This window comes from Orycteropus afer, unplaced genomic scaffold, assembly GCF_000298275.1.
Source record: "Orycteropus afer afer isolate SDZICR_OR568_19922 unplaced genomic scaffold, OryAfe1.0 scaffold00289, whole genome shotgun sequence".
NCBI classification, from domain to species: Eukaryota; Metazoa; Chordata; class Mammalia; order Tubulidentata; family Orycteropodidae; genus Orycteropus; species Orycteropus afer.
This window is the reverse complement of record NW_006921876.1, coordinates 1,768,620-1,785,183: the sequence shown is the minus strand read 5'-3', so window position 1 is coordinate 1,785,183 and position 16,564 is coordinate 1,768,620. Positions and strand designations below refer to the sequence as shown.

At 40.2% G+C, this 16,564-nt stretch overlaps 1 protein-coding gene across 1 annotated transcript in view; it reads right to left on the bottom strand.

Annotated features, from left to right (window-relative positions):
• The window catches only part of PIWIL2 (piwi like RNA-mediated gene silencing 2), a 109,934-nt gene that overhangs the window by 34,257 nt on the left and 59,113 nt on the right, over window positions 1-16,564 (bottom strand). Inside the window, exon 19 of the mRNA XM_007950816.1 lies at window positions 10,572-10,677. Coding sequence (XP_007949007.1) covers window positions 10,572-10,677 — 106 coding nt within the window. The remainder of the gene's footprint in view (window positions 1-10,571; window positions 10,678-16,564) is intronic.

The window sequence follows — 16,564 nt, the reverse complement described above, 5'->3', positions numbered from 1 at the left end:
ATCAAAACTCTCAGCAAAATAGGAATAGAAGGGACATTCCTCAACTTCATAAAGGGCATTTATGCAAAACCAACAGTCAACATTACTCTCAATGGAGAGAGACTGAAACCATTCTCCATTTACTGTGATGCTGATTATAGGTCCAGTTGTGAGAATTTGTTTTCTTTATATTGAGACACAATCCATACTACAGACTGTATTCTTCAATCTTCATCAGTAAATGCTTCAAGTCATCCTTACTTTCAGCAAAGTTGCATTGTCAGCGTATCACAGATTGTTAATGAGCCTTCCTCCAATCCTGATGCCATGTTCTTCTTCATATAGTTCAGCTTCTCCAATCATTTCCTCAGCACAGAGATTGAATAAGTATGGTGAAAGGATACAATCCTGACATACTCCCTTCTTTATTTTAAACCACGCAGTGTCCCCTTGTTCTGTTCAAATGACAGCCTCCTGGTCTGTGTACAGGTTCCTCATGAGTACAATTAAGTGTTCTGTAATTCCCATTCCTCTCAATGTTATCCACAATTTGTCATGATCCACACAATCAAATGCTTTGGCATAGTCAATGAAACACAAGTAAACCTCTTTCTGGTATTCTTTGCTTGGAGCCAAGATCCATCTAACATCAGCAATGATATCCCTTGTTCCATGTTCTCTTCTAAATCCAGCTTGCACCTCTGGAAGTTCTCTGTCAATATACTGCTGCAACCATTTTTGAATTATCTTCAGTAAGATTTTACTTGTGTGTGATATTAATAATATTGTTCAATAATTTCCACATTCTATGGGATCACCTTTCTTTGGAATTGACACAAACATGGATCACTTCCAGTCAGTTGGCCAGGTAGCTGTCTTCCAAATCTTTTGAAGTAACAGAGTGAATGCCTCCAGTGGGGCGCATCCGTTTGTTGAAACATCTCAGTGGGTATTCTGTCAATTCCTGAAGCCTTGTTCTTTGGCAATTCCTTCAGTGCAACATTGACTTCTTCCTTCAATACCATTGGTTCTTGATCATATGCCACCTCCTGAAATTCATGAAGATCAATCAGTTCTTATAGCACAGTGACTCTGCAGATTTTTTCCATCTTTTGATGCTTCCTGCATCATTCAATATTTTGCACATAGAATCTTTCAATAATACAATTCAAGCTTTAATTTTTTCCTCAGCTCTTTCAGCTTGAGAAATGCCAAGCATGTTCTTCCCTTTTGGTTTTTTAACTCCAGGTCTTTGCACATTTTAGTAATTGGCTTTGTCTGCTTGAGCTGCTCTTTGAAATGTTCTGTTCAGCTCTTCGATCTTGTCATTTCTTCTATTTGCTTTAGCTACTCTCCGTTCAAGGACGAGTTTCAGAGTCTCCTCTGACATCCACTTTGGTCTTTCCTTCTTTTCTCGTCTTTTTAATGACCTCTTGCTTTCTTCATGGGTGATGTTCTTGATGTCATCCCACAATTCTTCTGGTTTTTGGTTACTGGTATTCAATGCATCAAATACATTCTTTAGATGGCCTCTAAATTCAGGGGATATATTCAAGATTACATTTTGGCTCTTGTAGACTTGTTTTAATTGTCTTTATGTTAAACCTGCATATGAACAGTTGATGGTCTGTTCCACAATCATCTCCTGGCCTAGTTTTACCTGAAGATATTGAACTTTTCCATCGCCTCTTGCCACAGATGTAGTCAATCTGATTCCTGTGTACTCCATCTAGCGAAGTCCACTTGGATAGCCACTGTTTGTATTTTTGAAAAAAGGTATTTGCAATGAGTAAGTCATTGGTCTTGCAAAATTCTATCATGCAATCTCCACTGTTATTTCTGTCACCAAGGCCAAATTTTCCAACTACCAGTGATTCTTTGTTTCCAACTTTTGCATTCCAGTCACCAGTGATAATTAACACATCTTGATTGCATGTTCAGTCAATTTTAGACTGCAGAAATTGATAAAAATCCTCAATTTCCTCATGTTTTGTTTTGGTGGTTGGTGCATAAATTTGAGTAAGAGTCATATTAACTGGTCTTCCTTGTAGGCGTATGGATATTATCCTATCACTGACAACACTATACTTCAGGATGGATCTTGAAATATCCTTTGTGATGATGAATGCCATGGCATTCCTCTGTCATTCCCAGTGTAGTAGATCATAAGGCAGTCTGATTCAAAATGGCCAAAAACGGTCCATTTCAGCTCACTAATGCCTAGGATATCCATCTTCATGCGTTCTCTTTTTGACAACTTCCAATTTTCCTACATTCATACTTCCTACATTCCATGTTCCTATTATTAATGGATGTTTGCAGCTGTTTCTCAATTTGAGTCGTGCCACCTCAGCAAATGGAGGTCTCGAAAGCTTTACTCTATCCATATCAGTACGGGTGGTCCTGCTCTGATGATGCAGCTCTTTCCAAATCACATTTTGAAAGCCTTCTGACCTAAGGGGCTCATCACCCTGCACTGTATCAGATAATTTCCAAGCTAGTCATAAAGATGTCCAGTAATGTATCAGACAGTGTTTCTCTGCTATTCGTAAGGTTTTCCCTGGCCAACTCTTTGAGAAGTGGATGGCCTCTTCCTTCTTCCTAATCTGTCTCAGTCTGTAACCTGCATTGAAACCTGTGCACCGTGTACAACCCTGCTGGCACTTGAAACGCTGGTGGCACAGCCTCAAGCCTCACAGCAACACACAAGCCATAATAGTATGACAAACTGACACACAAGTTTGCCTCGCTTAGCTGTTCAAAATCTCCCTGCCCTCCCTTTACCTGTATCCCTGGCGATACTCTGGTCTGTCGTCACCTCTGGCTTCTCTCTCCCCTGCTTTCCTGGTTGTTGTGGGTAGAGCCTGGGTCCCTCCCTCTCCTTCCCTGGATGCCTGGCTCCTGCTCTGCTCTGTCATCCCCCTGGCTTCTCTTTCCCCTGCTTTCCTGGCTGGTGTGGGTGAGGCCTGGGTCCCTCCCTCCTGTTACCTGGATGCCTGGCTGCTGCTCTGCTCTGTTGTCGCCTCTGGCTTCCCTTTCCCCCACTTTCCTGGCTGGTGGGGTTGGAGCTAGGGTCCCCATCCCCGCCTCCTTACCTAGATGTCTGGCTGCTTTTCTTAGAGAGATGCAAGTCAAAACAACAATGAGATACCATGTTGCCACAGCACTAGTAGCAAAGTTCAACAAAACAGAAAATAACAAATGCTGGCAAGGATACAGAGACATTGGAACTCTCATACACTGCTGATCAGACTGTCAAATAATACAAGCCCTGCAGTAGGGTGATTCCTTAAAAACTTCTAATTAGAAATACCATTTGACCTAGCCATTCCATTACTAGGTATATATCCTAAAGAAGTGAGAGCCAGGACAAGAACAGATATATGCACACTCACGTTCACTGCAGCACTATTTACAATAGCCAAAAGATGGAAACAACTTAGGTGTCCATCAACTGAAGAATGGATAACCAAACTATGGTAGATACATACAACAAAATACTATGCAACCCTAAAGAATAACATAAAATCTGCAAAGTACTGCATAACATGGATGAGCTTGGAGGACATCATGCTGAGTGAAATGTCAATCACAGAAGGACAAATATTGTATTAGTCTGTTATTGTAAAAAGTCAAGGTAGGTTTTATAAATGGAAGGAAATTTCCTTACCTTGGTAACCAAGGAAATTTGGTTACCAGGGGTGGTTGGGAAGAGGAGGGAACACTGTTAGATAGGTAGAGGCAAGTATTGATTTGGGTGAAGAGAAGGGTAATGTATGTACCAACTATGAGTAATCAACACAGTGGCAGTGAGGAAGAGGAAGACACAGAGAGGTGCATGGGAGATATAGGCAACAAATATGAACCCTTTTGCACATATAGTACTGTGTTGTCAATGAAGGCAAACATTGATATATGGGTGGACAGGCTGAACTATTAGGTATGTCTATGTATAGGGTTAGCAGAAAATGTTTCTACAAGTATATCTGTACGTTCTGTAAGAATTCCCAGGTATATAGGAAAGCTGACAAGGGACAAAGTTGTGGTTACTTCTTGGCCACAGCCAGCTACCCAGAGGGAGCGAGTAGTTGGACCTGTGGGCTCAGGACCATAGTCGCAGGGGACATCAAGCTCAACTGGCATAACATACTACACAAAACATTGTTCCATATACTACTTTGGCGAGTAGCAACTGGGATCTTAAAAACTTGCAAGCGGCCATCTAGATGCAATGATGGGTCTCCCCTCATCCAGAGCAAAGAAGAATTAAGAAAATGAAAGATTTGTGGAAACAATTAGTCCATGCTAGACTATGAGACCAAAAGAACTAGATGATCACTGTCAACCACTTGGAGGCGGATCTATGTAGGAGATCCCGGATAGAGTGAGAGAACAATGGGGAACAAAATTCAAAATCACTTGAAAAAGAAAAAAGGGACCAGGTTTTCTGGTCTGATAGAGCCTGATGAAACGCCTGAGACTATGGCCCCTAGCTGCCCTTCAGGTCTGGAAATGAATCCACTCCTGTGGCTTGCAGCTAAACAAAAGACAGGCATATGAGGTGAACGTTTACACTAGGCAGATACACTCCTTGGAGAGAATAATCATGGGAGAATAGAAGGGATGTGTATGCACAGCGAGACAGCTCATGGGGTAGGAGTGCACGGAGGGAAGGACACAGGGAAGAGGTAAATATGGGGAGGAAGTGGGAGGGAAGCTGTTGCACTGTGGTAAATTATAGTCAATTTCATGAGACAAAGTGTATGTGAGCTGCTATATGGAAAGTGAATTTGTTCTATAAACTTTCACTCAAATCACACTTTAAAAAAAGAAAAACCAGCCTGGTTTTGGTACAACGACAGACACAGGAAGACCAGTGTACCAGAACTGAGAACCCAGAAATAGATCCCTCAACCTATGGTCAGCTGATTTTTGACAAAGGGCTGAAATCCATTAATTGGGGAAGAGATTGTTTAACAAATGGTGCTAGCAAAACTGGATATCCATTTTTTGGTGAGTAGTGACTGGGACCTTAAAAGACTACAAGCATTCATCTAGATGATTGGTCTCTTCTCATCCAGAGCAAAGAAGAATGAAGAAAACCAAAGACACATGGAGACAATTAGTCCAAGGGACTGGTAGACCATGCAATCCTCAGCCTGTATGACCATGAGACCAGAAGCAGTAGATGGTGCCCGGCTACCACTGTCAACCACTTGGAGGGGGATCTGTGTAAGAGATCCTGGACAGAGTGGGAGAACAATGTGGAACAAAACTCAAAATTATTAAAAAAAAAAGACCAGCTTTGCTGGTCTGGTGAGCCTGGTAAGACTCCTGAATCTATGGCCCCTAGCCACCCTTCAGGTCTGGAACTGAACTCACTCTTGTGGCTTCCAGCCAAAGAACAGCAAGCATATGGGGTGAACATTTACATCAGGTAGGTACACTCCTTGGAGCCATCAATCATGGGAGATCAGAAAGGCAGTCTTTACACAGGGGGACAGCTCAGGGCAAGAGTACATGGGAGGGAAGCACACAGGGAAGAGGTAACCATGGGGAGGAAGTGGGAAGAGAGCTGTTACACTGGGGAATTACAGTCAATGTCATTAAACAAAGCGTATGTGTACTGCTGCATGGAAAATGAATTTGCTCTGTAAACTTTCACCCAAATCACAATAAAAATTTAAAGGAAAAAAAAAGTTTAATATTCACTTGCACACCCCATGTTCATCACAGCATTATACAGAACAGCAAAAAGATGGAACCATTCTAAGCAGCCATCAACGAATGAATGGCTAAACAAACTATGGTACATATATACAATGGAATACTATGCAACATTAAAGAACAATGATAAATTTGTGAAACATCTCATAACATGGATGAACCTAGAGGATATTATGCTGAGTGAAATTAGTCAATCACAAAAGGACAAATATTTTATGTGAGACCACTATCCTAAAAAGTCAAGAAATGGTTTATACTCAAAAAGAAATATTCCTTGAAAGCTTCTATGGATTAGAGGGGAAGGAAGGATAAATCACTAGTAGCATAGTGGCTAAGGCACTTGACTGCTAACCAGAAGGCTGGCGGTTCAAACCCACCAGCCACTCCTCGGAAGGAAGATGGGGCAATTTACTTCTGTAGTGATACTGCCTTGGAAACTCAAGGAGGGTCGCTATGAGTCAGGTCCGACTCGACGGCACATAACAACAACAAGAGGGTAGAAGTGTATTTTATCGGGGGAAGTGAAAGGCAGTATACAGTAAGGCAGAGGTCAGCACAAAATGATCAAAGCAAAGGGAGACACTGGGAGGAGCAAAAGAGTTAAAGACTACAAAGATAAATACTACTCCATACACAATCCTACAATAACAGTAATTAAGAATAATCTACCAGTGATACATAGACAATAAAGCTGAACAAGCATGGGAAGGCAAATGGAACTATACTCATGATACATATATTTCTATATATGTATCTACACATGCTGCAAAAATATCCATGAATATTATAGAACCTACAAGGAGAAAAGTTATGAAAACTTCTTAGCTATATCCATACACCTTGAGGGAATGAGTTGCTGGGCATCAGGGTTAGAGACCACTGTCTCAGGGGATACCAAGGCCAACTGGCATAACATAGTCCACAAAGACAATGTTCTACATCCTACTTTGGTGAATAGCAACTGGGTTCTTAAAAGCTTGTGAGTGGCCATCTAAACTGCAACTACTGGTATCCTTCCATCCAGGGCAAAGAAAGGTGAAGAAAATCAAAGATGCAAGGAAATGATTTGTGCAAAGGACCAACAAACTATGTGAACCCCAGCCTCCTCCACCACCATGAGATCAGAAGAACTATTTACTATACAGCTACTACTGCTGATAGCTCTGAAAGGGGATCACAGTAGGAGGTCCTGGACAGAGTGGGAGAAAAATGTGGAATAAACCTCAAAATCATAAAAGACCAGGCTTACTGGTCTGATAGAGACTGGTAAAACCCCTGAGACTATGGCTTCTAGCCATCCTTCTGGCCTGGAATTGAACTTACTCCCATGGCTTCCAGCCAAACGACAGGCAGATAAGGTAAACATTTACACCAGATAGGTACACTCCTTAGAATAATCAACCATGGCAGGTCAGAAGGGCAGCATGTGCCCAGGGATAAAGCTAAGAAGGCAGGAAGGGATAGGAAAGAAGAACGAATGGAAATGGTAAATACATAAAAGAAGTAGAAAGAGCACTACTACATTGTAGGGATTGCAGTCAATGTTACAAAACAAAATGTGTATGAATTGTTGAATGGAATACCAATTTGCTCTGTAAACTTTCACCCAAATCGCAATAAAAAGTTATAAAAAATAACATATTTCTATAATGTCAGTATCACTCATACAATAAAAGTTTGGAACAAAAATAGTAAAAATTAAAATTAATACAATCTGTAAATAACTCTTATAATTCAACAACAAAAAATAAATAATCCAATAAAAAATATGGGCAAAGGGTTTGGATAGACATTGTACCCAAGAAGATATGTAAATAGCCAATAAGCACATGAAAAGATGTTTCAAGTCATTAGTCATTAGGGAAATACAAATCAAAATCACAATAAAATATCACTTCACACCTAGTAAGATCATTATTATCAGAAAAACAGAAAATAACAAGTGTTGGAGAAATTAAAGTAGCACTCTCATCCATTGCTGGTGGGACTACAAAATGGTAGTCATTGCAGAAAATAATTTGGAGATTCCTCAAAAAGTTAAAACACAGAATTGCCATATGACTCAGCAATACTACTCCTAGGTATAGCTCCAAGCTCACTGCCGTTCAGTTGGATCCGACTTGTAGCAACCCCTCCTTGGAATTCTGAGGCAGTATCATTACAGAAGTAGCTTGCCCAACCTTCCTTCCAAGGAGTGGCTGGTGGATTTGAACCGCCAGCCTTCTGGTTAGCAGTCAACTGCCTTAGGCACTATGCCACCGAGCACTCATATGAAATAGGAATAAGAAAGTTATAGAGATCAAAGTTGTTGAGTAGCTATCAGGGCCAGGGGAGGGATGGAGATAGAGAAGTATTACTGAACAAGTACTTAGTTTCTATTAAGGGTGATGAAAAAATTTGGAACAGCGGTAATGATTGTACCACATGTTAACTGTAACTAATGTCACTGAACAGTACAAGTAAAAATGGTTGAAATAGAAATGTTTTGTTACATGTATTTCTCTGCTATAAAATATTCTAAAAATAGATAAAAGCCAATTATGTAAGGAAAATGATAAGCAGGAAATTGTCATTGAACATGAGCCCAGGAGACTAAATGGAATATTTAGAATGAAGAAAATGAACCTTGGGGAAAAAAGCATTTATCTGAATGGGGATGAAAATGTTCAGAAGTAACCTCTCAGAGGTATTGTGTTGGAAGGTCTGGTAGCCACTATCACTCTTAAGGCAGATAAAATTTGAGACTCTGAACGCAGTCAAAACCTTAGAATTTAAGACTGAATTTGTTTTGAGGCCACTGAGGAATTAGGATAAGGGGAAAGAAAGACATAATGAAACAGTTTAAAGATTCCTTCTGCTATGTGCAGAATAACTGGAGAAACGGAAAAAGCTGGCACAGAGTAATAGTAAGCCCTTGAGTTAAATGAAATCTTTTGATTCAGAGAACGTTTAGATAATTTAGTTTTATTCTAGATTTAGAAATATATAGATCAATTTTGTCTGTGACATGGTTCAACAGGATTTAACAAATAATACTGAGGTTCAGATTGAAAAATGAAAAACTAGAATAGTGTTATTTGACTTAGAACAGAGCTAAGCACTACAAATTCAATGTAATTCAACAAGTGTCAAGGTACTGTAAGGAATATAAAAGTAGTAAAGACAGTCTCTGTGATTATAAGATTTGTGTTTTCCAAAGAGACACAGAAGTATCTCCAGTCCTGCATGTTTTTCCAGAAACTTACCACTTCTCCATTAAGGAAAGTGCTCCTTGAATCTGGACAGAAGGAGCCCTGGTGGCACAGTGATTAAGTGCTCAGATGCTAATGAAAAGGTCAGAGGTTTCAACCCACTGTGAGAGAAAGATGTAGCAGTCTGCTTCTATAAAGATTACAGCATTGGAAATGCTACTCTGTCCTAAAGGGTTGCTGTGAATCAGAATCCATACATGGCAATGGGTTTTCTGGATTTTATGGATCTGGGAAAGACTTTATGACTGTACCAACAAATAGAATGCAGTGAAAGTGACACTTCATGACTTCAAGGCTATAGCATAAAAGGTCATGTAACTTCCATCTGGCTTTCTCATTGTCTTGAAATGATTACCCTTTGAACCCAGCCAACATGTTGTAAAGAAAACCCAAACCAGTCATATGAAAAGACTGTATGAAGGGGGCTACATGGAAAGGAACTGAAGCTCCACTAAGCCCTGCCCAAATTCCTGACAGTTAACATCATAAATGGTTGCTTTACTCATTAAGTTTTAAGAAAATTTGTCTCAAAGCTGTCAGTAATCAAACAATACTCAAATAATTTACAATCTAGTGGAAGAGGTAAAGATACAAGTAACTAATAAAACGCAGAATATGATAATCACTACACAGAACTAGAAACAAAGGGCCAGGGGAGTAGAACATAAAGAAATCATTCTGGCTAGGAGATGGTGTAGAAAGGGAAAAATAGGAAAGGTCTCATGAAAGTTATCTTTGAGCTAGGTCCCAAACGATCTATAGAATTTTGATGGAAAGGAACAAGAAAAAAGAAGGCCTAGTAGAATTTGGTGGCAACATATCTTATCATATGGACCTCTTAGAGAAAAATAATCAACTTTTAAAAATATATACTACAATACCTGAACAATATAAAACTATTTGCAATACACTGTTGGAAATGTGTCCACAAGGAATTGACTTGAAGCAGCACGTGGGTAGGAAATGTTATTCTGAAAACATACATGATGGATTTCTAAAGACTGACTTTAATCATATGAAGTTATTATATTTCCTGCTGTTTAATCTCTGTGTAAAGGGCCAACCCAGAACTTATGAAATGCAAGCCACTGATCAAGGTTTCCTTTGATGAACTGGCCAAGGCAAAAATCAGTACCTTTCTTGGTCACTGTTCCAGACCTGGTATCACTTTAATGACAGTAACATGCTTATTCTCCATGGCTAGCATTCTTTGGAGTCCCAGAGTTGATTTACAAAGAGACATTTGTTTTCAACCAAATGAAAAGAGTCAGCTCCTAATTATAGTCATAAAAAGCTGAGTAAATTCATAAACTACTTTAATTGCTAAAAGTTAGCCGCAGCTTTCTTGATAAGGGCATAAAGATTATGTGCACAGTCATCAGATGGACAATCTGGGAAATAATTATTACTTACCAAATCAAATCAAAGGCTTTAGCTCTGAGTTGATCTCTACCAGTAGGAGCCTGGAAGGAGTTAACACTGAGCTGCTTGTTCAGCAATGAGCAGAACAGACTTTTCAGTCTATTTAAGAGACTCACCTTTGATTTGGGATCCTTTCTGTTAAAGTGGTCAGGTATACAAACTATCAAACCACAGAATTTTTGTCCTTCTCACCTCGTAAAACTTTTTTAAGGAGCCCACTAGGCACAGCTTCAGGCTATCCACAATCTCCTGATGAGGCATCTGGAATATCACTCGGGAATACCATTTTGTGAGGGTGCTAGGGCAGGGAGAGAGTAAAGAGAGAATCAAAGAAAGAGTTGAACAACCACATGCAGAGAAGAATCTATGGTCTGTATATTAGCTCACATAAACTTCTTTATGCATCAATTTTGTTGTTGGCAGCAATTATCTAATGAATACATTTATGTTACAAGTAACACAATGTGTTAATGTGAACAAAAAATAGATTTAAGACACACACAGAACCAAAAATATATGTATAATTATGAATATTTGCCACAAACTGCTTTTAACAGAAAAAAAATAATAATCTCTGTATCTAGTTAAATAAATAGAGATATAACATACAATAAATTCTGTATAGCAATTAACAAGAATTATTTGAGATTTATTTATATAGATTTAGAAAAAGATAAAAAATATTAAGCGCAAAAAAAAATCTAAGGGCAACTTGAGAAAAAAACATATTAAGTGCATAAAACAAGAGGACGAGTATATAACTAATACCATATTTGTGGAAATACATATACATAAGTATGTATGTATGTGCTTGTGTGTGCATGAGCTCTGCTGTTACAATGGTTAAACATTTGGCTATTAACCAAAAGGTCAGTGGTTCAAATTCAATAGCTTCTCAGAGGGAAAAGATGAGTCAGTCTGCTGTACTCTGTTCTATAGGGTTGCTATGAGTTGGAGTCGATGGCAATAGTTTTTATTTCCCCCCATATATATATATATATATATATATATATATATATACACACACACACACACACATATATATATACATATACATACACACACACACACACACACACCATGTACATGTATTAACAAGGGGCCCTGGTAGTCCACTGGTTAAGCAGTCAGATGCTAAATGAAAGGTCAGCTGTTTGAACCCACCAGTGGCTCCATGAGATGAAAGAATCTCAGAGTACACGTATGTCAAATCTTTGGTGGCAGTTACTAATAAAAGATGAACCATGAGTAACTTTCATGTTCTGAAGTTATATAGATATAGACAAAAGTATACTGTTTTGGTTCCTAGTACCGCTCTGACAGGAATATAGGATGGCTTTAACCAACAGGGGTTTATTCTCTTACAATTTTGGAGGCTACAAGTCAAAGTTCAAAGTACCAGGCTCTAGAGGCTGGGTGAAAGCTTCTGCTCTGCCTCTTGTTCCTGGCCATGAAGCTAGAGGCATCTCTTCACTCAGGCAGCTGCTGGCTGCTGAGGTTGACAAACGCAAGGTTGACAAGTAAAAGGGACAGTCCCAATATTACCAAACCTCACTGTTGTTGCTGCTGTTGTTAGGTGTCATCAAGTTGTCTCCAACTCACAATGACCCCACGAACAACAGAACGAAACACTGCCTGGTCCTGTGCCAGGTCCACAATCCTTGATACACCTGAGCCCATCGTTGTAGTCTCTGAGTCAATCCATCTTATTGAGGGCCTTCCCCTTTCACATTGACCCTCCAATTTACCAAGCATGATATTCTTCTCCAGGGAATGGTCTCTTCTTACATGGCCAAAGTAGGTGAGATGAAGTCTGGCCATTCTCGCTTCCAAGGAGCATTCCAGCTGCACTTCTTCCAGAACAGATTGGTTAGTTCTTTTAGCAGTCCGTGGTACTTTTAGCATTTTTCACCAGCACAACTCAAAAGTATTGACTCTTTTTCAGTCTTCTTTATTCATTCTTCAGATCTCACATGCATATGAGGTGACTGAAAATACCATGGTTTGGGTAAGGCTCACCTTAGTCTTCAAAGAGACATCTTTGCTCTTCAGCACTTTAAAGAGGTCCTTTGCAGCAGATTGCCCAATGCTATATGTCATCTAACATCTTGACTGCTGCTTCCATTGCTGCTGATCGTAGAACCAAGTAATATGAAATCCTTGACAATTTCAATCTTTTCATTTACCAACATACTGTTTATTGATCCAATTGTGAGAATTTTTGTTTTCTTTAGATTGAGGTATAATCCATACTGCAGATTGTAGTCTTCAATCTTCACCAGTAAGTGCTTCGAGTCATCCTCACTTTCAGCAAGCAAAGTTGTGTCATCAATGCATCACAGGTTGTTAATGAGCGTTCCTCCAATCCTGATGCCACATACCTCTTCATACAGTCCAGCTTCTCAGATTATTTACGCAGCATACAGATTGAGTAAGTATGGTGAAAGGACACAAGCCTGACACACTTCTTTCTTGATTTTAAACCATGCAGTGGCTCCTTGTTGTGTTTGAACAATAGTCTCCTGATCTATGTACAGGTTCCTCATGAATACAATTAAGTGTTCGGGAATTCCCATTCTTTTCAATGTTATCAATAATTTGTTATGACCCAACACAATTGAATGCATTTGCGTAGTCAGTAAAACATAAGTAACCATCTTTCTGGTATTCTTTGCTTTGAGCCAAGATCCATCTGACATCAGCAATGATATCCCTCACTCTATATCCTCTTCGGAATCTAGCTTGCATTTCTAGAAATTCTCTGTCAATACTCTGCTGCAACCGTCTTTAAATTATCTTCGGTAAAATTTTACTTATGTGTGATATTAATGATACTGTGCGATAATTCCACATCCTGTGGTGTTCTGGTTACCTAGTGCTGCTTTGATAAGAATACACCACAAATGGGGTGGCTTGAAGAAATAGTTTATTCTCTTACAGTTTGGAGGCTTTAAGTCCAAGTTCAAAGTGCCAGGCTCTAGGGGCTGGGTGAAAGCCCCTCAACCTTAGGCTTCAGCTCTGCCTCCTGCTCCCCGCCCGCTGAAGCTACAGGCTTTTCTTCACTCAGACAGCTGCTGGCTGCTGAGACTGACGAGCCCAAGGTTGACAAGTAAAAAGGGACAGTCTTGATGTTACCAAACCACATGGCAGGCCATTAATTCAAATCCACTGAAAGTCCCAAGGTCAGTTAAGCATGGGAGGCCACTGAATGACACAGCTACATGCAGGGTTCAAGTGTGCCATAAGATAGAGACCATTCCCAAAGCTGTTTCTTATATATGGGAAGCAGACCACATACCCAAAGCAGATACTCAGGTGCTCCAATAGATTCCACCATGGAGTTAATTACCAATCTCACCATGGGGAATAACTACATTCAGCTCCCCAGCCACTCAACCAGGCCCAGCCAAGTTGACATACAAACTTAACCACCACATGTGGGATCACCTTTCTTTGGAATGGGTACAAATGTGGATCTCTTCCAGTCAGTTAGCTAGGTAGCTGTCTTCCAAATCTCTTGGCATAACCTCCAGCATGTGCCTCCAGCACACCATCTATGTGTTGAAACATCTCAATGGGTATTCTGTCAATCCTGGAACCTTGTTTTTTTGCCACTTTCTTCAGTGCACCCATGACTTCTTCCTTCAGTACCATTGGTTCTTGATCATATACCACCTCCTGATATGGATGAACATCAACCAATTATTTTTGGTGCAGTGAATCTGTGTATTCCTTTCATGGTCTTTTGATGTTTCCTGCACCATTCAGTATTTTGCCCATCCAAAAAAACCATACTCACTGTCCTCGAGTTGGATCCAACTTGCAACGACCCCTCCTTGGGTTTCTGAGGCAGTATCTTTCAATATTGCAACTCGAGCCTTAAATTTTTTCTTCAATTCTTTCAGTTTGAGAAATGCTGAGTGTGTTCTTCTCTTTTTGGCTTTCTAACTCCAGATCTTCGCACATTTCATTATAATAACTGACTCTGTCTTCTCAAGTTGCTCTTTGAAACATTCAGTTCAGCTCTTTTACCTTGTCATTTCTTCCACTTGCTTTAGCTACTCTTCACTTAAGGGAAAGTTTCAGAGTCTTTTCTGAGATTCATTTTGGTCTTCTCTTCCTTTCCTGTCTTTTTAATGACCTTGTGTTTTCTTCATGTATGATGTTCTTGATGTCAACCCACAATTCCTCTGGTTTTCGGTCACTGTCAGTAAAATTTTACTTATGTGTGATATTAATGATACTGTGCAATAATTCCACATCCTGTGGTGTTCTGGTTACCTAGTGCTGCTCTGATAAGAATACACCACAAATGGGGTGGCTTGAAGAAATCGTTTATTCTCTTACAGTTTGGAGGCTTTAAGTCCAAATTCAAAGTGCCAGGCTCTAGGGGCTCAGTGCGTAAATCGATTCTTTAGATGGTCTCTAAATTCAGGAGATACATATTCAAGGTCATATTTTGGCTCTTGTGTACTTGTTTTAATTGTCTTCACCTTCAATTTGAACTTGCATATGAGCAGTTGATGCTGTGTTCCTGGCCTTATTTTGGCTGAAGATACTGAGTTTGTCTATTGCCTCCTGCCACAGATGTAGTCAATCTGATTCCTGTGCATTCCATCTGGTGAAGTCCACATGTATAGTTGCTGTTTGTGTTTTTGTAAAAAAGTATTTGCAATGTGTCATTCGTTGGTCTTGCAAAATTCTATCACAGCATCTCCAGTGTTATTTCTATCACCAAGGCCAAATTTTCCAACTGCTGGTGACTCTTCTTTGTTTCCAACTTTTGCATTCCAATCACCAGTGATAATCAGCACATCTTGATTGCACGTTCAGTCAATTTCAGTCTGCAGAAGGTGATAAAAATCTTCAATTTCCTCATCTTCGGTTTTGGGTATTGGTGCATAAATTTGAATAGTAGTAGTATTAACTGGCCTTCCTCACATAGTTCTTGTTGTTGTTATGGGCCATCGAGTCAGCGAACCCTCCTTGGGTTTCTGAGGCAGTATCAACTACGGAAATAGATTGCCCCATCTTCCTTCTGAGGAGTGGCTGGTGGGTTTGAACCGCCAGCCTTCTGGTTAGCAGGCAAGTGCCTTAGGCACTACGCTACCAGAACTCCCGGCCTTCCTCATAGGCATATGGATATTACGCTATCACTGACAGCACTGTACTTCTGCATAGATCTTGAAATGCTTCATGATGATGAATGTCACATCATTCCTCTTCAACTTGTCATTCTTGGCATAGTAGATCATATCGTTGTCTGATTCAAAATGCCCAAAACTGGTCCATTTCAGCTCACGAATGCCCGGGATATCAATTTTTATGCGTTTCACTTCATTTTTGACTACTTCCAATTTTCCTAGATCCATACTTCGTACATTCCATGTTCCAATTATTAATGGATGTTTGTACCTGTTTCTTCTCATTTTGAGTTGTGCCACATCAGTAAATGGAGTTCCTGAATGCTCTACTTTATCTACATCATTAAGATTAGTTCTACTATGATGAGGCAGTTCTCTCCCAGTTGTATCTCGAGTGCCTTCTGACCTGAGGAGCTCATCTTCCGGTATTGTATTGAACAATGTTTCAGGGCCATTGACAAAGTTGTCCAATAATATATCAGACAGTGTTTCACTGCTATTCATAAGGTTTTGCCTGGCCAACTATTTGAGAAGTGGATGGCCTCTTTGTTCTTCCAAGTCTGTCTCAGTCTGGAAGCTCCACTAAAACCTGTCCACCATGGTTAACCCTGCTGGCATTTGAAACACTGGTACCACAGACTCCAGCCTCGCAGCAACATGCATGCCACCACAGTAAACAAACTGACAGACAAATTCATCTCTCTTAGTGCGAAAACGACAAGGAGGCCACATGTTCTGACCTCCTCTAATCCCACAAGAGGAAGGCAGAATCACCATCAATAGAGTAAGGCCTATTCCTACAAGGCCAGCCATGCTGCCTCCCTCCAGCCCTTTCACCAACCATTCCTCCCAAAGCACCCACTACCCCTCTCCTGGGTTCGATAATTCGCTGCAGTGGCCACACAGAACTCACAGATTACAGGGTTTATTAGGGAAGCACCAGGCTACAACTCAAGTTCAGGAAGAACGCTCAGTCTCTCTCCTAGTCCACGTCCCTCAGCCAACAGTCTCTCACAGTCTCTTTCCCAGCACTGCTGGTCC